General features: G+C 32.8%; 1 protein-coding gene across 1 annotated transcript in view; it reads left to right on the top strand.

Moving 5' to 3' along the window:
* The window catches only part of HCN1 (hyperpolarization activated cyclic nucleotide gated potassium channel 1), a gene marked incomplete at both ends in the record, with an annotated part of 374,584 nt that overhangs the window by 266,998 nt on the left and 83,839 nt on the right, over nt 1–23,747 (top strand). Inside the window, one exon of the mRNA XM_080711364.1 lies at nt 20,330–20,476. Within this exon, the coding sequence (XP_080567490.1) occupies nt 20,330–20,476 (147 nt within the window). The remainder of the gene's footprint in view (nt 1–20,329; nt 20,477–23,747) is intronic.

Here is a 23,747-nt window from a genome sequence, read left to right as displayed (position 1 = left end):
AATGTTTATTATGTGTGAGGTCTGATATTAGTTGCTGGACATGTAGTGAACAAATAGATATGGAACCTTCCCTTGTCATGTCTCTTATAGTATAGTGTATGGAAGTGCTGCAATACTATACATTTTTATAGTGCTATTAAGAAAGATACAGAGCCAGCACACACTTGGAATTCCAGCAAAACTATCTCAGGTTAGCTTCAGCTATTCAGAGCAACCATGTCTCAAGGATGAAAAAAAGGAGTTATAAAGATATGTAAAGGCATGATAAGAGATTTAAAAACTTTGATTTCATTTATATGAGATGCATCAGGGTGGGGTTAGGCAAGAAGAAATTTCTTTAGAAGAGACCTAAAGGATGGAGAGGAGGGAGACACAGAAGTGGGGGACATGCAGGAAGTATGAGAAGACTTGCCACTATTCAAGAACATATATGAAGCAAGTATGATGACAGCAGAGAGCAAGGTGAAATGAAACAGGAAAGATTAACAAGGATCATATTAGCCCTAGTTCACCATGTACTCTGGCCTGAATAAAATGGGACTCTAGTATAATTTTTCGGTGTGAGTCTGGTTAGAATATTTGCCTTTTAAACTTTTCAATGAATGTCAAGCAGCAACACAGAAAATATATTTAAGGAGAGAAAAACTGGCCTAGTATTCTTTGGCATTAGACAAACAGTCCAGTGCTAAACTAAAAAAACCTGATTAGTATTTTAATTTTAACAGGTGGACATATTAATCATGCTCTCTCAGATGGAAAATAGTACATGGGGCAAAAGCTAAGCTTCTGTAAGAAGGAATCCCAACACGATAGTGACTTAAAGAACTCTGTGGCTTCACAAATCAACCTGGTGTAATGAGAGGCTGATCAGTGGGTTGCCTCTGTTGGAAAAGACCACTCATCAACACAAGTTCATTCAAGTTGTTCCTCCACTATTCCTTGAGATAGTTCCTTGCAAACATTAGGGTATATCATCATCATCATCTAGAGACTTTGGGAAAACAGATTTGTGGGAGCTACTCTCAAAGTCCCTGGTTCATTAAGTCTGTGGTGGAGCTTGAGAGTTGCATTATCAACAGGATCTTAGATGCTGCTGCTGCTTCTAGTCTACTACTGCCCTAGGGAGCTGTTCCTGGTACTTGTTTGAAGCTGTATGTGCCAAGGATATAGCTGTATTTCAGAGCACAAGAAAAGAACACAGGAAAACACATCACTTCTAGTCATGTTCATTTGATGAAAACTTAGTCATATTTCTACTGAAGGAAGCTGAGGTACTTAGTCTAGCTGAGCAAGTCTGCAACCAGCTAACGACTCTATGGGAAATAGGCAGAGAAAAGATTTAGATGGAAAGCTATGACCTTTGCCAGAGATAGAAAAGCAAAGGTGGTATGTAGGAACATCTGCATTTTGTTTGGTAAACAATGGAGAACAATTGAGACTTTCAATTATATGTCTTGATTCTATATGAAGATAGAAGATAGGGAATGTGGAGCTATACAAAGCAAGAATTGAAGGAGAATTAGATGTAGGGTAGAACTTACATCTTCTGTTAGTTAACTTGGAATGGACTATCTATGATGTGTCTTATGTACAGTATCTTGTCAAGAGTAATGAAGCATCTTGAAATAAAAACATTAGTGAAATGAGTCCCTTTAAGCATACTCAAAACTGTTATTAAAATTACATAAAAACTTATATAACAATAACTTATGTTCCCCTACTTTTCCATTATGATCTGATCATTTTTTCTGAATCACAAACATAGATTTTCTCTGTCATTTTCAATAAGAACAATTTGGACAAAACGAAATTGCAATTTATGCATCATAAATAATACTTTGTGTAGTCAGAATATTTCTGTTTAAAAATGTATAAAATAAGAGCTCATGAATTGAATATATTGATAGTATAAATTTAATAACAAATTAAAACTTTTGACACATAAAAAACTATAAACTACTTTAATGCAAAGTATCTAACATTTTTTTCTGATTATGGCAATATTTTACTTAATGGGTACAATATAAGATAAAGGACAATATTCCACAGATTAATTTTTAATTAAGCTTTGTCAAGTAAATGATCTTTAAATAATATATTTTTAAAAAGACTTCTTCCTATCAACCTACCTCACAAAGCTATTATTAAAATGAATGAACTAGAATTTTGAAGTTCTTTTGCAATTGACAAAAAGGTTTTAATAAAATATTTAGCATTAGAATTTTAATAAAATGATCTTAAATGTAAATATTTATAGTTTTATTAAGTAATTTATTAAGTAATTTATTTAGAGAGAATCCATGATGTCTCTTAAATGATGCAAATATAACATTTTAAAGTTTTCATCCAATGAGAACATAAAATAACAAATTTCATTTTAATATGTAATTTATTTTATCTTTAAGTGGCAAGCTGATCATTAGAGTACTGAATTAGTTTTCAGGTATTTACAGAAACATCTTACATGGTTGGAGCTCAGGTAACTAGTATGACTCAATGAGCTCACCTCTACTGCTGCACTTAGTAACCCAGTAAGGAGATGTAGAGATGCTAAATGTGGATAAACAGGAATGAATAAGGGGGAAAGTGATTGATGATGATGATGATGATGATGATGATGATGATGAGAAGGAGGAGGAGGAGGAGGAGGAAGAAGAGAAAGAGGAAGAGGAGAAGTAGAAAAATAACAAGAAGCATAGGTTGCATAAACGGAGGAACAGAGCAATGGCAAATACAATACTCTCAATTAGAAGGCAGCCTCTCCATGGCGTAATGCAGTGTCAGATATGCCTGGTAGCTTTCAACTACTTTAGTCAGGCTCTGGTAGAAAGATTCCATCCCTCATTTGCTCTCTTCCACATTTTGATCAATTTATGAAATGTGCTTCTATTACAATGAGAGTTCCTTCTGTGTTTGTGGCAGGCAGACTATAGAGCTGAGCTGGTCATAGGGTCCAGAGGTGAGGAGACTGAATCACAGAATGGCTGCAGCCAGTGTAAAATTTTACCATTCTTAAACAGCACCATGGAGCTGAAGTAGAACAAGATAATTATACAGTCTTGTTTTGTAGTTTGTCTTAATTTTTTTTTAATATGGTACTGGGTATTGAACTCACAGGTTTTCTACCTCTGAGCTATAACCCCTATTAAAAAGAAAAGAGTCTTTTAAATTACTATGCATTGGTCTCCAACCTGTGATCCTCCTGTCTCATCCTCTCAAGTACTGTGATTAGAGGCAGACATCATTATACCCAGTTCCCATTTTTTATTGCATTTACCATTTAACTCCTCCATATTTTCACTCATTTTTAAGGATTTAAAAATAGTTTTGTACTTACTGAAACCCTCTTAAAAGAAGAAAGTAATTTTAAGATATCAAGAAAATTTACAACAGATTTGAGGAAAGTTCACAATAATCTTGATTGTACTGATATATGTTAAAATGTTTTGAAGAGGTGAAAGGGTAAAAGCCTTAATTGGCTAGAAACTTTTCTTATTGAAACACTTTGTTCCCTGAGTGGATGACTCATTCTTCCTGGATTCCTGGCAGTAATATTATAGCTTCCTAGTCATACAAGCCCCAGGAAGTTATATGTTGAAGAAATTGCAATATTTACAAAATGGAATTTACAAAGCAATTATCTCTTCTTCATATAATAAATCAGAAGAGTAGTTTATTTTTATTGGTGCATCGTAGTTATACATCTTAATTGCATAAAAGATGTTGGAGACATACATGCACACATCACCCAATTAGCACTTACTCATCTCCTATCCCCTTTCCTCCCCCTCCCTCCTTCTTATGCATTGCTTAGTGATTGAATTTTATATGTTTTTGTTAAAGGACATCATGTGCTTTAGAGAATTTTCATCTTCCCCCTCCCATCCCCTCAATTAGGTTGCCTTATTTGTTCATCTATAGAATCTCCTTCATCTAGAGAGCCTCCTGTTACCCATTTTTCCTTAACTTACACATATTAGATAAAGCATCCAATTTCTTAGTTTTTGTGACTGACTAATCTCACTTAACATAATGTCCTCCAGTTCCATCCATCTCCCTGTAAATGATGTAATTGTGTTTTTCTTTATGGCTGAGTAATTGTACATAACCCACAGTTTTATAATCCAATCATCTGTTGATGGACATCTTGGCTGGTTCTATAGTTTGGCAATGGTGAATTGTGCAGCTATGAACATAGATATGCATGCATTAGTTTAGTAGTTTGGTTTCCTTTCTTTTGATAGATACCCAGAAATATTGCTGGATCAAATGGTAAGTTTGTTCCCATTCTTCTGAGGATCCTCCATACTGTGTCTCAAAGTGGTTGCACTAATTTACAATCCCACCAACAATGTTTTGGAGTTCCCATTTCTCCACATCCTCGCCAGCATTTGTTGTTGTGTTCTGAATGATTGTCATTCTAGTTGGAGTTAGGTGAAATCTCAGGGTAGTTTTGATTTGCATCTCTCTGATTGCCAATGATGTTGAGCAATTTTTCATACATTTAGTGGCCATTTGAATTTCTTCTTTGGTGAAGTGTCTACTGAATTCACTTGCCCACTTTTTGGTTGAGTTGTTTTTTTAGTGATGAATTTCTTGAGTTCTCTGTATATTCTAGATATTAGTCCTCTATCAGAAGAGTAATTGGTAAAAATCTCCCATTCTGTTGGCTCTCAGTTGAGGTTCTTGATAGTTTCCTTTGCTGTACAAAAGCTCTTCAGTTTCGTGCAATCCCATGAATTGATTTGCCTTTTAGTTTCTTGTGCCTTTGGGGTCTTGTTGAGAAAGTTTTTATCTGTGCCTATACGTTGCAGTGTTGGACCTATGCCCTCTTCAAGGAGCAGGAGGAATCACAATTCCTGACTTTAAACTATACTACAAAGCCATAGTAATAAAAACAGAATGGTAGTGGCACAAAAACAGGTACATAGACCAATGGAGCAGAATAGAAGACTCAGAAACAAATCCACACACTTAACAGCCAATTGATTTTTGACAAAGGGGCCAAAAACGTACACTGGGGGGAAAAAATAGCCTGCTCAACAAATGGTGTTGGCAAAACTGGCTAAGCATATACAGAAAAATGGAAATAAATCCCACTTTCTCATCCTGCATTAGAGTCTATTCGAGATGGATCAAGGACTTGGAAATTAGACCAGAAGAGTAGTTTCTAGATGTTAAGAATGTATCAATATATTCTATATGCAATCATAGTGATAATCTCCTCTATTAGCAACCCGGAAAACATAAGAAGTATACTCCATTATCATATTTTATAAAAATATTATAAAAGAGCGTTTATCTTAGCTCAGTTTTAGACATTATCTGGAGTTTGAATCAACACAATCTTAAGGAATCCAAACTAAAAAATAAACAAAAATTAGTCAAGATTCTAAGTATGAGTTTTCATGGAGCACTCTAGTATTAAAACATGTCTGTATTTTAAATTGCTACATTACCATACAGATAACTAATGCTACATAGAAATCTTTATACAAATATTTTCTTAACTTAAAAGTTACCAGATTGCCAGGTGTGGTGGCGCACTCTTGTAATCCCCACACTTGGGAGGCGGAGACAGGAGGATCACGCAGGTTCGAAGCCAGCCTCGTTGGCTTAAGAGACACTCTTTCCAAATATAAAAATAGGTCTGGGAATGTAGCCTGGAGGTAGAAGGGTTTCCAGGAACCCCAGTACCACCAAAAAAAAAAAAAAATTCCCAGATTAATTATTTTTATTTCTCCAGTATTGGAAGGAAAGAAAATTTTCCAACAAGTATCTTTATTATAATTTTATTTTCAGTTCATAATTTAGAGATAAAAAACTGAGGTCCAGGGAGACTAAATTTTATTCTACATTCATGCATCAAAATAGAAGAATTGCAAACATTGAAAATGGCATTCTTTTCCAATTCATTGTGCTTTGGAGAAATGCATGGGTAACACAGAGGCGTTAACATTTCCAGAAACACTTTGCCATTCAGAATTTCTATTTGTCTTATAACCTTGAAAAGTCATAACATCCTGAGAGACAGAATTATTATCTTAAGAATTTTCTATTTGTATAAACAATTTTATTTAGAAAATATCAAATATTTAATTAAGATATTAAAATTTTCATCTTTGTATAGTTAACTAGGTAGGTCATTGAGTGCTCTACACAATATAATACAAACATAAAAAGTTATATTTTGCCAGTGTTGGTTAGGTTCTTTGGGGTATATAAACAGTGAGTTTTTACTTTAGAAAATTAATTTTCATTAATACTTATGTTTTCATTGACTAATAATATACTACAAAATTCATATTTTTTTCAAAATTTGTTTTAACTGTATTTGATGTAATATAGATGTCATTCTGATATTTAAGGCTGATATTATCCAATTAAATTCATTCATCATATTTGTAAACATGATTCTGATATACTTAATAGAAAATGGATGTGGCATTGTAAGCAGCTTTATAAAACACCCACTACTGATCAAAGATTTAAAGGGAACATTACGACATGGTGTGACTACTAAGCTTTTATCATGAGAATCCCCTCCCAGCAAACTATGAAAGGAGTTATTTTTATTATTAAATTGGTGGAGAAATAATAGTATAAACATTATAAAACTTAGCCAGGACGTAAGGTTTTTGGTGTTTCAAAATATGAATAAATACAATCAATTCCAAGGATTTTTGCTAACAATTCTCCCAGCCCCCATTGAAACAGAAGAGTATAGAAATACTACCTTTGTTTAAAAAAGAAATAGGAGGATTATTTTTTATACTTTACTATTAAATTTTTGAAAATGTTAAATATTTTTTACATTTCATGGAACTGACCCAAGTTATTTTAAATAGGTGGAAGTGAATATTTTTATATTCTGTCACAGAATTCAAACCCAGTGGTTGAAAATAAATATTTTTTGCATTTCTTGGAACTGACAAAGTTATTTTAAATAGGTGAAAGTGAATATTTTTATATTCTTTCACAGAATTCAAACCCAATGGTAGATGTGAATGTTCTTGACTTAAATTGAAACTTAATTATTTAGAGTAAGATAGCACAAAAGTTATAATTATTTAACAAGATGTGGTGGCAATAAGACAGATTAAAGATATCATGACATAGTGATCTGTCTCAAATTATCAGAATATTTGAATCATATGTATGTTACATCTTAAAAATTATCATTTCCAAAACTGTTCACCTGAGTCATTGTTATAGTTGAAAGTGCATTATCTTTAGCCTCAAGATAAACGGGTTTTGAATTCTTCTACCTCTTTTCCATAACTGTGTGGCCAAAAATCTTTAAAAAATTTTTCTTTATATTCCAAAATGAAGTGAATCATTTTAACTTGTTAGACTTTACAAACTAATATGATGAAAAACAAAATGTCTAACAGGTTTTTAAATGTAATCGTGTTTTAAATTTCTAATTACTATTTCATCATAATACACAATTTACTTATATACAAAGGTTGTAGTCAAAAGTAGAGAATTCACTTGGCTTCCTTGTTTCCATAATTATTAGAGAGGCACTCTAGGATCTATGTTCTGTATAGAAATTTCTTGGATGAAATTTCTATTTTATAGAACGAATTTCTGCTAGTTTCTGAGAATATATCAAAAAAAATTTAAGCAAATATAATTTTCAAAAGCAACAGGTGTTATATGGCATATACCTTATTTAAATATCCTATTAGCAGGCTATGTTCTTTATTTATGTACATGTTGATCTTATAATTATAATTGAGGTCCTTCCTTACATAAATCAGTTTTAAGAAATTGTGTAAGAAATCTAGCTTTGTTCTCTTGAAATGAGCTTTGCAATATCATAACAACCATCCTGTGAAAAAAAAACACTGTATGATTCATTGTAGCTGAAGATAGCTGCTAATAATTACTGTGCTCACAGAACATTTATCTTAACTGTGCCATTTTCTCTGGAAAAGGAAGTAACATTTAATATTTTTCTACTTTTCCATAGAGTAAAGGAATTATCCTTACTTTGAAAGACAACAGGATGTCTTAATCTCTTGGTCCCAGGCAATTTTCTGTCTTGGAAGAAATATTAATATTTCTTTATAATTTTGCCACGGTGTTACTCAATTTTCTATCTCTCTAACAAAATACCTGAGATAATTCACTTATAAAGACAAAAGGGCTATTTTTGGCTCATGATTTTAGACATTTTAGTCAATGAACAGCTAAGCCCATTGTTTTTAAAATTGTGGGAGGCAATACATAATTGTAGAAGTGAGTAGTTGAGTAAAAATGCTCACCTCATCGCCAATAAACCCAAGAGCAACAAGGGGTGCTAGGTCCCATTACTCCTCTGAAGGACATGACCCCAGTGACCTAAAGATCTTCCACTATGCCCACTTCATAAAAGTCAAATCATCTTCTAATATTGCCACAATGGGTCCAAGCTTTTAACACATGGATTTTGGAGGGACATTAAATATGAAAAATTATAGCAGCCTTGGGGATAATGAAAAAAAAAAACAGCTCATTAGGAATGCAGAGACCTGGTTTTATTTCTGACATTTACTGAATGTATAGTATGTAAAAAAAGGAAGTGCCAGTCTAACACGAGAAAACATGTTCGGAGAATTAGCAGGTATTTTTATCTAGCATTAAGATCATGCATGCCCTTTACGCCGGGTGTGGTGGCGCACGCTTGTAATCCCCGCACTTGGGAGGCGGAGACAGGAGGATTGCGCAGGTTCGAAGCCAGCCGCACTGGCTTAAGAGACCCTGTTTCCAAAATAAGAAAGTTATAAAAATGGATCTGGGGGTGTAGCCCAGAGGTAGAAGGGTTTCCAGAAACCCCAGTACTACGAAAAACAAACAAACAAACAAACAAAAAATCATGCCCTTTAGATGTTATGTTGTTTCTGCTAAAATATAGATAGCATTAAATTTACCAGTTTTACTATTCTTTTTTATGATAAAACAGTACATGTTACAAATATATTTAATAAATTATAACTCAACAATTTAGAATACTAGGACCCATAATCTGAACTATCAATATAATTTAATTCTCACAGAATTTTTTTCTCATACACTAGATACTCATAGAATCTATGAAGAGTGGTTGCGTATTTTTAAGATTGTTTTTCATGTTTTGCTTTTTTACTCCATATTACATATTGAATATATTTTATGTCTATCCTAATAACTCTACCTTACTTTTAAAAAAACAACAAATTTTTTAAATGGTATACAGCTTTTATCACTATCTACTTTCAGGACCTTTTCTTTGTTGGTGCTAGGAAAATTGGATAAGTATATATGGAAGAATGAAATAACCCTGCACAAAAGTCAACTTATGATGCATGAAAACCCTTGAAATTAGACCAGAAATTTTTCAATTGCTAGAATAAAATTATATTACTTTTATAGAAGAATGTAAGACTTTATCCAGGCCCTTCCCTTTATTTCTATGATGTGGTTTGAAACAACAAAACAAAACAAACATTAAAAAGCCCTAAAATTTAATAAATATAAGACTTACTCTCAGCAGAAGAAGACTTCTCAGGGACCTTGTAGAGTAAAAATGTTCATAATTAGTGTTTCAGATTAAGAGGAAGATATGATAAAATATACACAAGAAAAGAAACAAATTCTAGTAACTCAACATTGTAAAAGTAACGAATGAATGGATCCATGGATATATGGATGGACAGCTCTCACTTAGAGACCTTCACTAGGGAAGAGAGTATTTTGTCTCCTAATTAGGACCAAAGAATATGTTCTGAAATTGACAGGCTTTGGTTTCATCTTCAAGATCAGTGGAACCATACACTGCTGTTCTAGAAGGAAATAGTTTTCCCTTCCTATGCACATTTTAAAAATGTCTTTTTATCTAGAGTTGTGAAACAAAATGGTTCTCTTGTTTATTACTTTTTGTAGTTAACAGGAGTATAAAACTCTGACCCAAGAATTAATAAGAACCAAAAGAAAATAAAACATACAGAACTCTAGGGTGGCCTTGGGGATAATGAAAAAAAAATACCTCATTAGGAATGCAGAGACCTGGTTTTATTTCTGACATTTACTAACTAGATGTAAAACTCGTGAAAATGAATTTGCCACTCTGGGCTTCTTTTTCTCATCTGTGAAATGAGAGGATTGGAAACAATTATGTCTGTGGTGCCCTCCAGGTCTGGATGTCTCTTTTTATACTAAATATATGTTAATCTCCCCACGATGATCCACAAGGCACTTAAGTGTCTTTTGGGTCATCTTTATGAACATAATTCATTAATGTATAGTACTGGTTGGGGATAAAGAATAAGAAGATCACCTTTCTTAAATTATTGACCACTTTTATTTTATATAAATGACTCTCTGGACTTATGCCAACAATTATTTCTAAAGCTAAATACCATCTTTTTATATGACTCGCCTGGGGATTTTCTTCCACTAGTTCAGGTTTTGGAGTTAAAACTTAGTTTCTGATGGCAAGGCATGTTTATAATACCATCAAATCATAAAGCTACCCGAATTAACAACAACCTCAAGTAGGTCAGTCACAAACCCAGAAATAATTAAATTAAAACTCCTCTGAGTCTTAGGGAAATAACTCTCAATATAGGAATAAGAAATATTTACATTTCTTGCCTTCTCATATATGTAACATTTTAACTGATTTTTACATAAAACCATTTGCTTTTTCTAGGGAATTTTAAGGAGGCACTCTAACAAGTAAGATTGCAAATACTGGGTCTTGAACCCCTAAATGTTTGGGAACTTTTAAAAATTAGATCAGATTCACAAAAAAGTAGTAAAGAAATACCATTAGTAAGATGCAAACAAAAATTAGTGGAGAAGCCAGTACTCTACACATCTTAGGAGAATGAAGGATAAAAAAATAAAGTGGGAGCACTAGGAAAATGTATCTTTGAAATATTGGATGATCCAGGTGGAATTACTACATTATACATATTATAGGAAGTGTTCGAGATGATTACCTGAAATCACGAAGGGCAATTTAAATTATGTTTACCATGAAGGAGAGATTAATAGTGATGTAGAATCACAGAGGTCTAAAGTTGTTAGAAGTATATGCTATTAAATGCAGACTTCTCCAACTTTGAAATCTCTGAGGACAAGGGGGTTATCTTCATGTTTCTTTTTATTTAAAAGTTTAATATTTATAAATACTTATCTTTTCATATTTGACTTTCTTTGGCCATATTTCACAAGGATCCTTGTTTGTGCAATTTCAGCCAATTGTCTGAGGTGGCAAAAATTTAAAAAGACATTTATTTAACACCGATTACTGGCATATTATATTTTAATTTTTAAATATAGTATTTGTGATTTATCCCATAGCATCTTATATGATGGAGAAAGCAAAGTTAAAGGGAGTCAAGTTACTCGCTCAAGGAAGGTAGTGCCAAAGAAATGTACATCTGAATTTACATATCTATCTAAAGGGCAAGACTTGTCCAACATGCGCTGCTTCTTTTCCTAAACATCTTAAGGGGATACATGGATGTTGCATATTCTTAATCCATAGAAACATATTTCTTTCTGGCAGTTTAAAAGTAAAGTCCAGAAGTAATTTTTAAATGGACACAATTGTTTTGATTGCTAATAACTAACACATGTGCAAAATTACAACTTATCACTAACAGAAGAATGGAAAGTAGGTTGAACAAAAAGGAGAAAATGCAAAACTGTGCTGAAGTCTTAAGTTCTTTGAGTGATCTCTTATAACTCCACTGATTACTGGCTTTCACCATTTTTCTTGATTTCTGACTGTCCATTTTTTCTTAAGCACTTTTTTTAAGATTACAACTTCAAAAGACATATTATTTTGAATATATGAATAAAAAAATATTTTAATTGTATTAATGTCATTCATTCTACTCGTGTGACTTTTTTCCCTCACTGTTTCTACTTTTGTCTGGTTCAGAAGAGTTTAATAAGTTAAATACTTTTTTAAAATTATTTTCTGGTTCTGAATAGTATACCAGGTTTTTCTCATGAATTTCTCATCTGCCATATTCTTATATGCCAAATTCCTGACTGTATTATTCTTATTTTTCACCAGTGGATATCCATCTGCGCTGAATGTTGGAATCATTTATAAACCTTTAAGAAATAATAATGTCAGGAAATAGCAACAGGTTTTCATTGTCTTTATTAGCTTTATATATTTCCCACCAGTCTATCCCATTATCTTTATGAAGATATAAACACAATCGTGTGTATTCTGCCTGGCCTATGAAGTAGGTGGGAAGACCAGATGTTTTCTATGAACTTTAAATCATCATACAGTTATTGATATTATCATCATCTATTACATTTTTAAATATCAATTGCTTTTCAAAATTTTTATTATCCACATTTCTGCTTACCCAGTATATTCACTAACATGTTAAGTTTTTAGCTTTTTCTAGTTTTGAGATTTTTATTCTCTTCATTGTTCAACAAATATTACAAAACCACAAGAATCTTCGAAAATATTTAACTGGGTGCTGCACACCTTAATCCCAGTACTTGGGAAGCTGAGACACAAGGAAAGGAGGCTTGAAAACAGCCTGAGAAACTAAGAGGGAACCTGTTAAAAAAAAAAAAAAAACACAAACAACAAGAGCCTGTTTCAAAAACAATACAACAACAAATTTTAAAAGGCTCAAAGTAGAAATCAGATATAAAATACCTCTGGGTTCAATCCCCACTACCATAAGTAAATAAATAAATACAATAATTTGTGTTTATACTGTCAATAAAATGAAATTTTGAGCTATTATACTGCCCCGTTTAGCCAGTCATCACTATATTTCCCTTTATTTCATTTAGACTGTGTGTACATGAGATAGTGTTTTCTTCAGCATATTTTCTGTTTTGTATAGTTAAGAGCACCATTCTGCCATTAAGAGAATTTTTTTGTAGTTTTTGCTTCTCCCAAACTCTAGCATTATTGTGGCTACTTTTCCTCAAAAAATGTCAAATTTTAGATTTAGATCAATCAATAACTGTTTTCATACTGTGTAAGTGGAAAATGTTTGATCCTTTTTCTTTTGAGCTCTTTGAGTTACTTTCTGGAAATATCCCCTTTCTTTTGGCAACTTTATACATGATAGTTATGATTCTATGCTGAATTTTTAGGCAACTCAAGTAAATGTCAATCTATACTAATAAAACACTGCCAATTAAACAACAGTTGACCAATATGTGCTACGCATATATACATATTTGCAATTCTCTATTTCTAAATGTTGATATGTGTATATGTAGAATTCATGCATATGTGCATATTTCTTTTGAAATTATTCACCAATTATCATTAACATGGGTCTTAAGTAACATTTTTAATTTAAGACCCAAAGAATATTTTTTAATTTTATTCCTTCTGCAGTGCAATACTTCATAAGCTCTTCTAAGAACATCATGTTACTCGTCAGTGTGTACCCACCAAAGGTTATTAAACTACTTATGTAATATAACTTTTCTAATGGGTTAACACAGGAATTTAAATTGTTTCATGATGAGATTGACAAACGATTAATACTCAAATCCAAAGCAGGGGTTTTGACTATAACTGAGCTTAATATATGGGTATGTCCTCTCATTGCATGTCAGACATCCTAAGTATTACAGTAATATCTTTTTAAATCTCTTTCTATACTGTGCACATAAAATAGACTTTAATTTTAGTTTGTACTTAAGGAATATATTCATTAGAGATATTTTCTTTTGAAAAACAAATCCAAAGGAGGGTAAAGGTTAAGCATTGTCAAATCTTCATTCTTCATCAAATCTGTTGTTTCTCCAGAAGTCATTAATTCATGTCTTCTTTTTATTATTCTCCTAATTGCATTTACTCGAAGTAGTTGTTAGTATTCTCAGATATTCAGTTGCTTTAAAATTAGAAATCCATGAACAATGAAATTAAAAATTTGTTTAAAAGGAACTGGACATACTTTAAAAATCAAGCTATTTTAATGCTAGAAAATATTTTGATGAAACTATTGAATAAAAATATGAGTGATAAACAACATTCAGTCTTAAACTATTAATATATTTAATGCACTTCTATGTACAGGGTTTTCATAGTATGTTCTGGAACATTCTATAAACAAAAAACATATTTGAAAAATTATAACTTGCAACTACTTTTCAGAATTATTATAGATGAAATTTTCTTTCCATAGTTAAAATTATGTAGATTATTTCTTTGATAATAGATATAATATGAAAGCCAAAAGTTGAAAGCAAGAGATTAGGGATATAGAATGCCAGTGGTTTTTAAAAATACCTTGAACATATGCAATGACTAAAATTTCTCCTTTTGTCATTCTTAAAACAGGAGAAAAATTGTTTTTTGCTTTTGTTACATTTATCTTTTGCTTAAAACATGATATATTTCTAAGATACCTTAACTTTTGATATAAATTGTACATTTATCATCAATCAATAAATATTTACAAGTTATATAAAAATTGGGCATGTGGAAAGAAGATACAGGACATACTAGAAATATTTTTCTAAATTTTTTTCTTTTTTATCTGAAATAAGAAGGCATAGAGATGCTGACAGCCAATCAGATATTTTGTTGCTTAATATCAAAATGCATAATTTTATATATAATTTGTTTAACTCTTATAAATGTTTTTGAAATGATAAGGAAGAAATATCTCTTTTCCAATCTCTTCTACTTGAATTTGCGTTTAACTTCAAGACTGACACACAGATTCATGAAGAAATTTTATAGTCTTTGAAAAGCACATTAATTCACTTATCATACCTTCAGTCCAATTACATTAACTCTAATTACCACTCTAGCTCTTCTCTTATATTCAGAGAATATTGAAAATATTATTATACTTGATATTTCCACTTTTGCTTCTCATTTCTAGTTACATCAAGTAATTATACCCTGTTTTGAATTACCTCTACTCCAAGCATATCCACAAATGTGTATAAGCTCAGTCACTAAAGACATCATAAAGGTTAAAATCAGTATATACTTTTAACTCATCTTCTAAGATATCTCAGATATTTTTAGAAAATAAATTATGTCTTGAAATCACATTTAAATCCCACGTTAGTATATTTAAGTAAAAATATTATAGAATAAATAAGAAAGTAATATTTGAAATTCAAATAAAATAAGAATTTTAGGTATATAGTAAAATATAAGGGGAATATAGAGAATGTTGATTAAAAGGAAATACAGGGAGAGTTAGGTAAAATATAAAGAAATAATATATAAAATAAGTAATATTAAATCAAATTTTGAGCTGGGCATGGTGGCTCACACTTGTAATTCCCACATTTGGAAGGCTGAGATGAGAGGGCTGTGGTTAGAAGACAACCTCAGCTTCTTAGTGAGGCCCTTTGCAACTCAGTGAGACACTATTTCAAAATATAGAATAAGAAATAGAGCAGGGGGTTGTAGCTTAGAGGTTGAATGTCCCTGGGTTCCATGCTCAGCCCCTAAAAAAAAAAGCAAATTTAGTATAAAAGATCAAATTCTAATCCAGAGGCATTACATCCAGCTCAAGAATTTCAACCTAAAATTCTCTACAGAATCAGATTGTCAATCAAAACTGAGAGTATTATTAATAATGACACTTTCGCATTTGGAAAGATTAAGAAAACCTATATCCCACATTACATATCTTAACTGTTTATTTAAGGAAATATTCCAACAACATGAATGAACAAACCAAAAGAGACACCTGGGTTCTGAGGGTAGTCAACCCAAACAAGGATGTTTAGAAAGAGAAATCTTACAGGAAACTTTCAAAAGAAAACTCAGTATATATTGATTGAGATATGGAGGCTTGTAAAAAGATCTTAAAATAATAGCTAATTATAAAAAAATAAGATTTAAAAGTCCAAGAAACCAATGTAGAGGTCATCAAATGCTCCACTTGGCATTATGATCAACATTCATATGATCAGAAAATGTAAGCGCTTTATGGATTTGGAAATTTCAATTATAAGCACAAAATTATGACCCACTTTGACATCATGAAAGTTGAAGTGACAGAAGTTATAAAATAGAAACTAAGGAGACAGTTGGTTATTTTCATTCTATGAGTTGTCTAAAGTTCTCTGAGCCATAAATTAAAATAAATGTTACATATATTTACAAAGGAGAATAAGGAATAATTAATATTAGCAACAAAATCATAGCATGTAAAAGAAGATTTGAGGGACTATAGATGGCTAAACCCCATTTTATGGCAAAAAGCAATAAATGATTTCTGTAATTAATCTATGCAATAAACAAACACAGAAGTACATTACTTAGTGATATGGACAAGGCACCTTTTAACATGGGAGGAGTAAAGCTAGTGTTTGTTTTAAACAGCTTCTCCATTGCTGACTAAATTGCCTGATGAGCACAATTTCGAGGTATGAAAGTTTATTTGGTGCTTACAGTTTCAAAGATCAGTCCATGATCAGATAATTTCTGGGAAGGAACTTTAGCACAGAGCCACAGGGTATGGCAGAGGAGGCAAGACCACATTTGTGCATGACATCAAGGACAGAGGTGTGTGTGTGTGTGTGTGTGTGAGAGAGAGAGAGAGAGAGAGAGAGAGAGAGAGAGAGAGAGAGAGAGAGAGAGAGAGAGAGAGAGAGAGAGAGAGAGAGAGAGAGAGAGAGAGAGAGAGAGAGAGAGAGAGAGAGAGAGAAGGAGGAAATGGTCAGGGACTCATATAATTTTCAGAGCCAGGTCTCCAGGGATCCACCTCTTCTAGCCATGTCTCACATCTGACCCTTGCTGAATTAGGGACTTACATTCAAAACATTAGCTTTTAGGGTACATTTAAAACCTAAATCATAACACTTCTCATTATAAAAATTCTTGTTCAATCCTATTTTATTATCATGTACACACATTATATTTATATATTTCTCTAATCATGCATAAAATTAAAAATAAAAATATATTATAATTTTAGGTGATAATTACTTTAGACTTTCTTTAGTTCCGATGAGATGAGCTTTTAATCTTATGTAGTTAAGAAAGAATTAAAACTGCAATTAAAAATCTATTCATGACTTAAATGTATCAAATATGCTATATTATGACAAAGAATAGAAATGTTGCTATTTTTTAATTTTCTGACTTTGCCAAGCTATGTACATCCTTAACATCTACTTTATTTCATTTTCCAACTACCACTAAGTGTCTTCAAAGTGTAGTGTGTTATTATTATTTTTCTATTTCACTTGGAAGTGATATTTTTATTTATTTTTGCAAGTCTTGTTAGGTGTGAGAGAAACGGATAGGAGGAGACAACTCCTGGTTTTCATAAATGTTGTATTCTAACAGATTTCTACTGAATTTTCAAATTCATGGCCTCTATTCAGTACGTCTGTCCTTAGAATATAGATCTTTTATATAGATGAGTTCTCCTCTTAACTTTAGGTTCTGCTAATCATGTTTTTCTAGTTCTTATCTCACATCCTCATAGTTATTATCAGTATCCTTAACTTGAGCAACCTTAGTGGCCCAACTCTTTTAAATGCCAGTTCTACTTTTGTTTTCTTTCTCCTCCTTTGACATCTTGTCCCTCGGTGGCTCCCTTAGGCACTAATGACGTGCATACTTTCTTCTCTGAGAGCTTGACCTACATATGAGTATGAGGATGTGCCACGAGCACTTTAAACTTAACTTCCCAAAAACTGAATTTATTTTTTCCCTGCTCTCACTCAAACCTGCTCCCTTGTGTCCTAAGATAACACAGTACTTGCAATCTAGCAGTGATTTGAATGTTTAGGGTGTGGAGGGCCTTTTAAAACACAGATTCCTGTATCTTAAATGTAGAGTTTTTGAGAGGATCTGTGGTAGACACTACCAATATGTATTAATATGTATTCCTAACAAGTTCTCAGGTGACACTGGTAGTTTGACAATGGATTAAAAGTCACTGGCAGATAAAGATCAGTTCATATTTGTTAGATAAATAATTACTATACCTCAAGTCAGTAAAATAAGTAACATGCCCCCAAAATCAAATTTCACATGAGTAAATGACAAGAAATTTTCATGAACATTGGATATTTAATATGAAAGAAGGGAGGTCATTCAATTTTAAACCCTCTCCTTATAGATTAATAAACTAAGGAGTGGAGAGGTAAAATGATTTGTATGAAGAGTACTCGCTAGATTCAACTAATAATAATAACTAATAATAACTAATAATAGCTTTATATGTGACATTTTATTTAGCTAATAAGAATTAAATTTTTCATTTTCAGAAAGGTAGCTGGAATGAACTTTAGTTTCCCTATTTGATTAGGCACCAATTTCCTCCACATGAATAAAAGTCTACTATTTCCCTGAGATTCAGAGAAACGGAAGAGAAATGTAAAATGTAATATGTCAGTTGAGACTACAAAGTTTTACTATTCCAAACAATTGGGCCACCTATGTGTTGTGAAAAGTGAGCAGAGATAATGTGATACTAACTGATAAAGGTGGATACTTTATTTGGCAAGAACTGATAGCATTTCCATGGATGCATACCAGTGAGTGTAAAAATATTTTCAGTCCTGCAATCTTAAACTCCTTTGCTATTTTTCCAAAAAATGGATATTTGCAGGACTCACTGTACTTCACTCATATGAAGCTTGTATTTTAAAGCAAAAGACACAATTCAGCAAGAGGACACGGAGAAGCAGAGCGATATAAGAGCTTTTAGTTCTTCTGTAGACCCAGTCTTTGGCCAACTAGAACATGCCAGGTCTCTAGCATGAAAAGCCAAGATGGGTGCAAAAAATTTTGGTTTCTGGATACTTCCCCAACAAAAGTCTCTTGTATATTTAACTTGCCAAGCCAGTAAGACTGGTTTTAGTGAAGAAGCTAGCCTTGGGGTCTCCAATAGCTTTTCAGACCCCAAACAGTACATCACATATCCTAACTTCCTCTTGTATAGCCAAAAACAATAACCAATTACATAGAACATTCAAAGAATACAGAGGTTTGCTAGCCCAACTACATATAAACTTCTTCCTTCATTTATTTCTTTTATAGAGAAAGCCACTAAAAATTCTCTTCTATGGACCAAGTGACTAAATCCTAGGTGTCTAGAAGTGGCCACCAAAGCACACTGTGGGTAGGAAGGTGTATATATGTTGAGCTCTACAGGTAAAATCAATGCAGTTCTTAAATATTTACTAGAAAGCACTTAAATATAGGGACAGTGATGTATTGGTGCCTAAATTCAGAATCTTATATCATAATCAAGTTGCTCCAAGATCTATACACAGGACATCATGTTCTAGATACATTGGGCAGAAGTGTGATTACCAAATAAAGTCCTGTGACAAAGTGGTATTTCCTCTGAGGGTACCATTATCCAAAGGCACCATCTAAGCAATGTGAATTTCATGCGTAAGGAAAATATATAAGGAATGACTAAAGAAAGGTCTCAGCCTCCCAAATGCTGGGATTACAAGCATGCACCACCCGACCTGGCTTTCTATGTTCCTTTTTTGATTAGTCATACTACTGCTTTTATGTTCCTGTTTGATTAGCAAGGAGCAAGGACATTATTTTTTAAATACTGTGTATATGTTTATATGTAAATATAAAAAGATAGGTATGAAAAAGGAATTAATCTCTGGGATGAAGACTAAATATCTACTTTCTTCCAAAGCAACCTTTCCCCAGATCTTAAGAACAATAAAATTTAAGAATTAGTTGCTTAAATGAACTTTAACATCTAAATAAACATTAAGGTTTAAAATCATGTGGTTCTCATCTCTACCTGATACTTTTGTAAACCCTGAATTGGAAGCCTGAGATAATCAATTAGGTCTCAATATTTATGGGACGCTTCTGTTGCTTGAGTATCAATGATTTTCAAACAGATGCCAAGCTCTTCGCCTCTAGATTCAAAATTTAATTTAGTTTAGATCTTTTGCTAGAAGATTTAAGATAAAGCCTCTTGTACTATTCAGAGTTACAAGACTTTTTCTTCAAATGAAAAGCCAAGCAACAACTTTATGTTTCTTTTAGAACTCAAATGAAAAAAAACAAAAAAGAAGATTATCCTTTTTTTTTCTTGCCCAACCCTGGCTCTTTTGGAGCTACACTCCTAAAATCACTCTGAATTCCTTTAATTCCTCCTTTTCACATCTCAGTTCTTTATAGGATGCAGTTATCTAAATAAAATGTCTTAAATAATATCTAACACCAAAGCACAATAGAATCTAGTGTATTAGTTTCTCCTTAAAGTATTTTTACTTCTTGACATTGGATATCCAAATGTCATTGAATATATATGAATGAAGGAATATGATGATTTTTCATGCAGCCTATGAATGATGTCTAATTTTTTTCTTTTTCTTACAGTATAAACAAGTAGAACAATACATGTCCTTCCACAAGTTGCCAGCTGATATGCGTCAGAAGATTCATGATTACTATGAACACAGATACCAAGGCAAGATCTTCGATGAGGAAAATATTCTCAATGAACTTAATGATCCTCTGAGAGAGGTAAGATTTATTATTTTTGAGCTCTCTAATACATCGTCATCATTTGTTTTCTCTAGTTTTGGTAAATCATCTAGCCCTTGATACGACACTACTCAAAAGAAATATCAGAGCCAAATGTAAAGGTATTGTTTTGTCTTTATGTTTTTCTCATAAAAAGCCTTCAATTATTAAAAAGGATAAGAAATTGTTCTTCTGACTTTAATTCTCTGAATATTCTACATATCCCTGGCTCTCAAAAGTTCCTTTATGTGGTCTTAATGCACATGTCTTTACAATGTTCTATTCTTTCATGCTTTACAAACACTTTCTTCATTTATTTTTTAGTTTTTTTATTTCTACTCCCTCTCCCATCTCCATTTCTGTGACCTTCTCCTAGGTGTTTATCAGGAGATGCAAGCCTGCTGTAAGCAATTTCTTTCCATCCTTCCTTCCTTCCTTCCTTCCTCTTGTCTTTCTTTCTTTTTTTTCTTGTGGTACAAGGGATGGAACCCAGGGGCATTCTACCTTCAAGCTACAACTTCAGCCCTAATTTTATTTTATCCGCATCTCACTGAGTTGCAGAAGGCCTCACTAATTATCTGAGACTCTCCATGCACTGGGATCTTTCTGTCTTAGCCTCCCAAATGCTTAGATTACAAGTGTGCACCATCACGCCTGGCTCAATTCATTTCTTAATACCTCATTCGCAATGTCAATAATTACCTCCTTGCCTTCCTTGCAGTGCTCCCTATGAATCCTCTCCTGCCCACTAGCATCTTCAGATCATTCCCAAAACAAAAGACCATGTGTTTGATCGTGTTTCTTGCACTGCTTTGCTCTCTAATTTCTTCTTTAAACTTTTTTACATTGAACCATTAACAGTTCATTCTCTGTCTCTGAATTCACTTTTTATTTCATTGCACACTTCAATTCTGTATATTTTAGTTCTAAGTTCCTGCCATAAATTGCATTTTCTTAAAAGCTACAAGATATCCCCTGGCAACATATATATAATAAGCTATTTAATGAAGTCATTATCTTCTAAAGCATTTGTCCTTATAGTCTCTCTGTAACTTTTCTGTCATCCTCTTAAGTAATTGGGGTTATAAAACTTTAGTTTTATTTTGAGTCTTTTCTTTCTGTGCTCTATACATCCAGTTACCAGTTCACATTGGTAGAACACCTCACAGCTTTGCCTGGCTTCCTTCTCCACTGCAACCTGCCCAACCTTACTCCTCTCACACGGACTATCTGCACTGTGCCTCTTAGTTTGCCTTCAAGACGTGGGTCTGTTTTCTCTAAGTTCTATTTAAAACAGCACCATTATACTAATCTTTTCTGTATATGAGCTGGCCATATCTCTGCTCAAAAATTTTCAGTCTTCACATTACAAACTAAATCCACTATAGACATTTTACCTGCATCTCCCAGCCCTTCTATCCTCTGATTCCAGAGACATTTTCAGTGTTCCTTTCTGCTATTGCCCTTTGTGTTATAAAGGAGCCTGTGGCCAAAGTGAGTAACTTTCTGTTTTACAAAAATTGATTATAATTTCTCACCTTTGAATCATATGTTTTTCAGAAATCCCTAAGATAGGGCACAATCTTATTCAATTAACACTTCTTTGTTTCTCTCTGCTTTCATCAGGTACTAGACTGGGTCTAATTTTTTGAACCTCTGTCTCTCAGGGTCCTTAGTTTATAGGCAGGTGAGCTACTTACCCCTTTGCCTCCTCTATTGTTAAATTTTCACATTCATCTCCATTTTTGTTTTGAAATTTCTTTAAGAGCAAGGGCCACTTCTTCTACAATCTTAAATTTTCTTGAAATTCCTAGTACATTTAGAATAAGCTAAGTAATACAAATATTTTTATCCCAGGTGGTATCTTTCTACTTCATTATCATTCTAAAATTTCTTCCTCCCATTATCTATTTATTACTAGTGCTAAAAAAAAAAACAAGCCAGCTAATTGAGTGATGTGTGTATGTATGCTTCTACCACCATGTACTCCATTAAAATGTATGACTACAATGCACCAATAAAAAAATAAAAATAGCTGGGAGTTGTGGTGCACACTTGTAATCCTCTTGCTTGGGAGGCAGAGACAGGAGGATCGCACAGGTTCGAAGCCAGCCTCGCTGGCTTAAGAGACCCTGTTTCCAAATAAAAATATAAAATAGGTCTGGGAGTGTAGCCCAGAGGTAGAAGGGTTTCCAGGAACCCCAGAACCACCAAAATAAATAAATAAATTAATTAATTATAAATAAATATATCATATATATAATAACTGATATAAATAAATTATATATAAACAAATATATAAAAACTGATATATTTATTTTTTTTAATAAAAGTAGTTACAAGGACTCAAACCCAAGGCCACATGAATGCTAAGCACACACTCTATCTCTGAGCAACATTTCCAGTTTGTTTCACTTATTTTTAAGATAGAGTCTTGCTAGTTTGCCCTGGCTATCCTTGAACTTGAGACCCTTCTGCCTTAGCCTTTTGAGTAATCTGGGATTACATATTTGTGCCACCATGCCTGACTGCTACTGATGTTTTCGTAACTTGTTTTTCTATTCAGTCTTCAATCAAACTAGATTGTGCAAATTTTTTTGCTTTGCAGAATATAATTCAGAATTTTTAATAGAAGAAAACACTTTTTCATTGGTTTCCAAAAGTCTATTGATATGCTTTGCTTTATCTTTTTGTTGGAATACAGATTATTTTTTAAACCATATCTTCATCAGTAAAGGGAAGAAGCTGAGGACACTTGAACTGGGTTGTTTTCTCATGGCCTGGAAGGTTCAGTGTTAACTGAGGCAAGTTATAGGACAGAGAAAAAGAAAATTTAGGAAACAGTATCGGAGATAGAGTCCAAATCAAAAGACAGGCAAATATTATCAAAGTAAGGCTATGCCCCAAAGAGGCAGGAGGAGGTGGAGTACAAGCCTAAAATCTCACTAGAGAACGCAAGAAGCTGATGGAACAACCACAGATGAACCCTGGGAAATGGTCCTTTCTGACTTAAAAAAGGAATAAAGCTCAGTGTAATACAAGATAAAGTTAAGAGTTTTCTGTATCATCTATTTTTATTTACCTTTTTTTACCATTGATCTTCATTAGAAAACAGTACATTTTCATTTTGCATCCATAGACAAACTTCCCATTTTCTTAAAGACTACACCCTTTTACTTATTAAATTATGATCATTTATATATATGTATATATGTATATATATATGTATATGTATGTATATATGTATATGTGTGTGTATATATATATTCAT

The sequence above is a fragment of the Muscardinus avellanarius genome, assembly GCF_963383645.1.
Source record: "Muscardinus avellanarius genome assembly, chromosome: 1".
NCBI lineage: Eukaryota > Metazoa > Chordata > Mammalia > Rodentia > Gliridae > Muscardinus > Muscardinus avellanarius.
The sequence above is the reverse complement of the archived record's forward strand: the minus strand, read 5'-3'. Positions and strand labels throughout refer to the sequence as shown.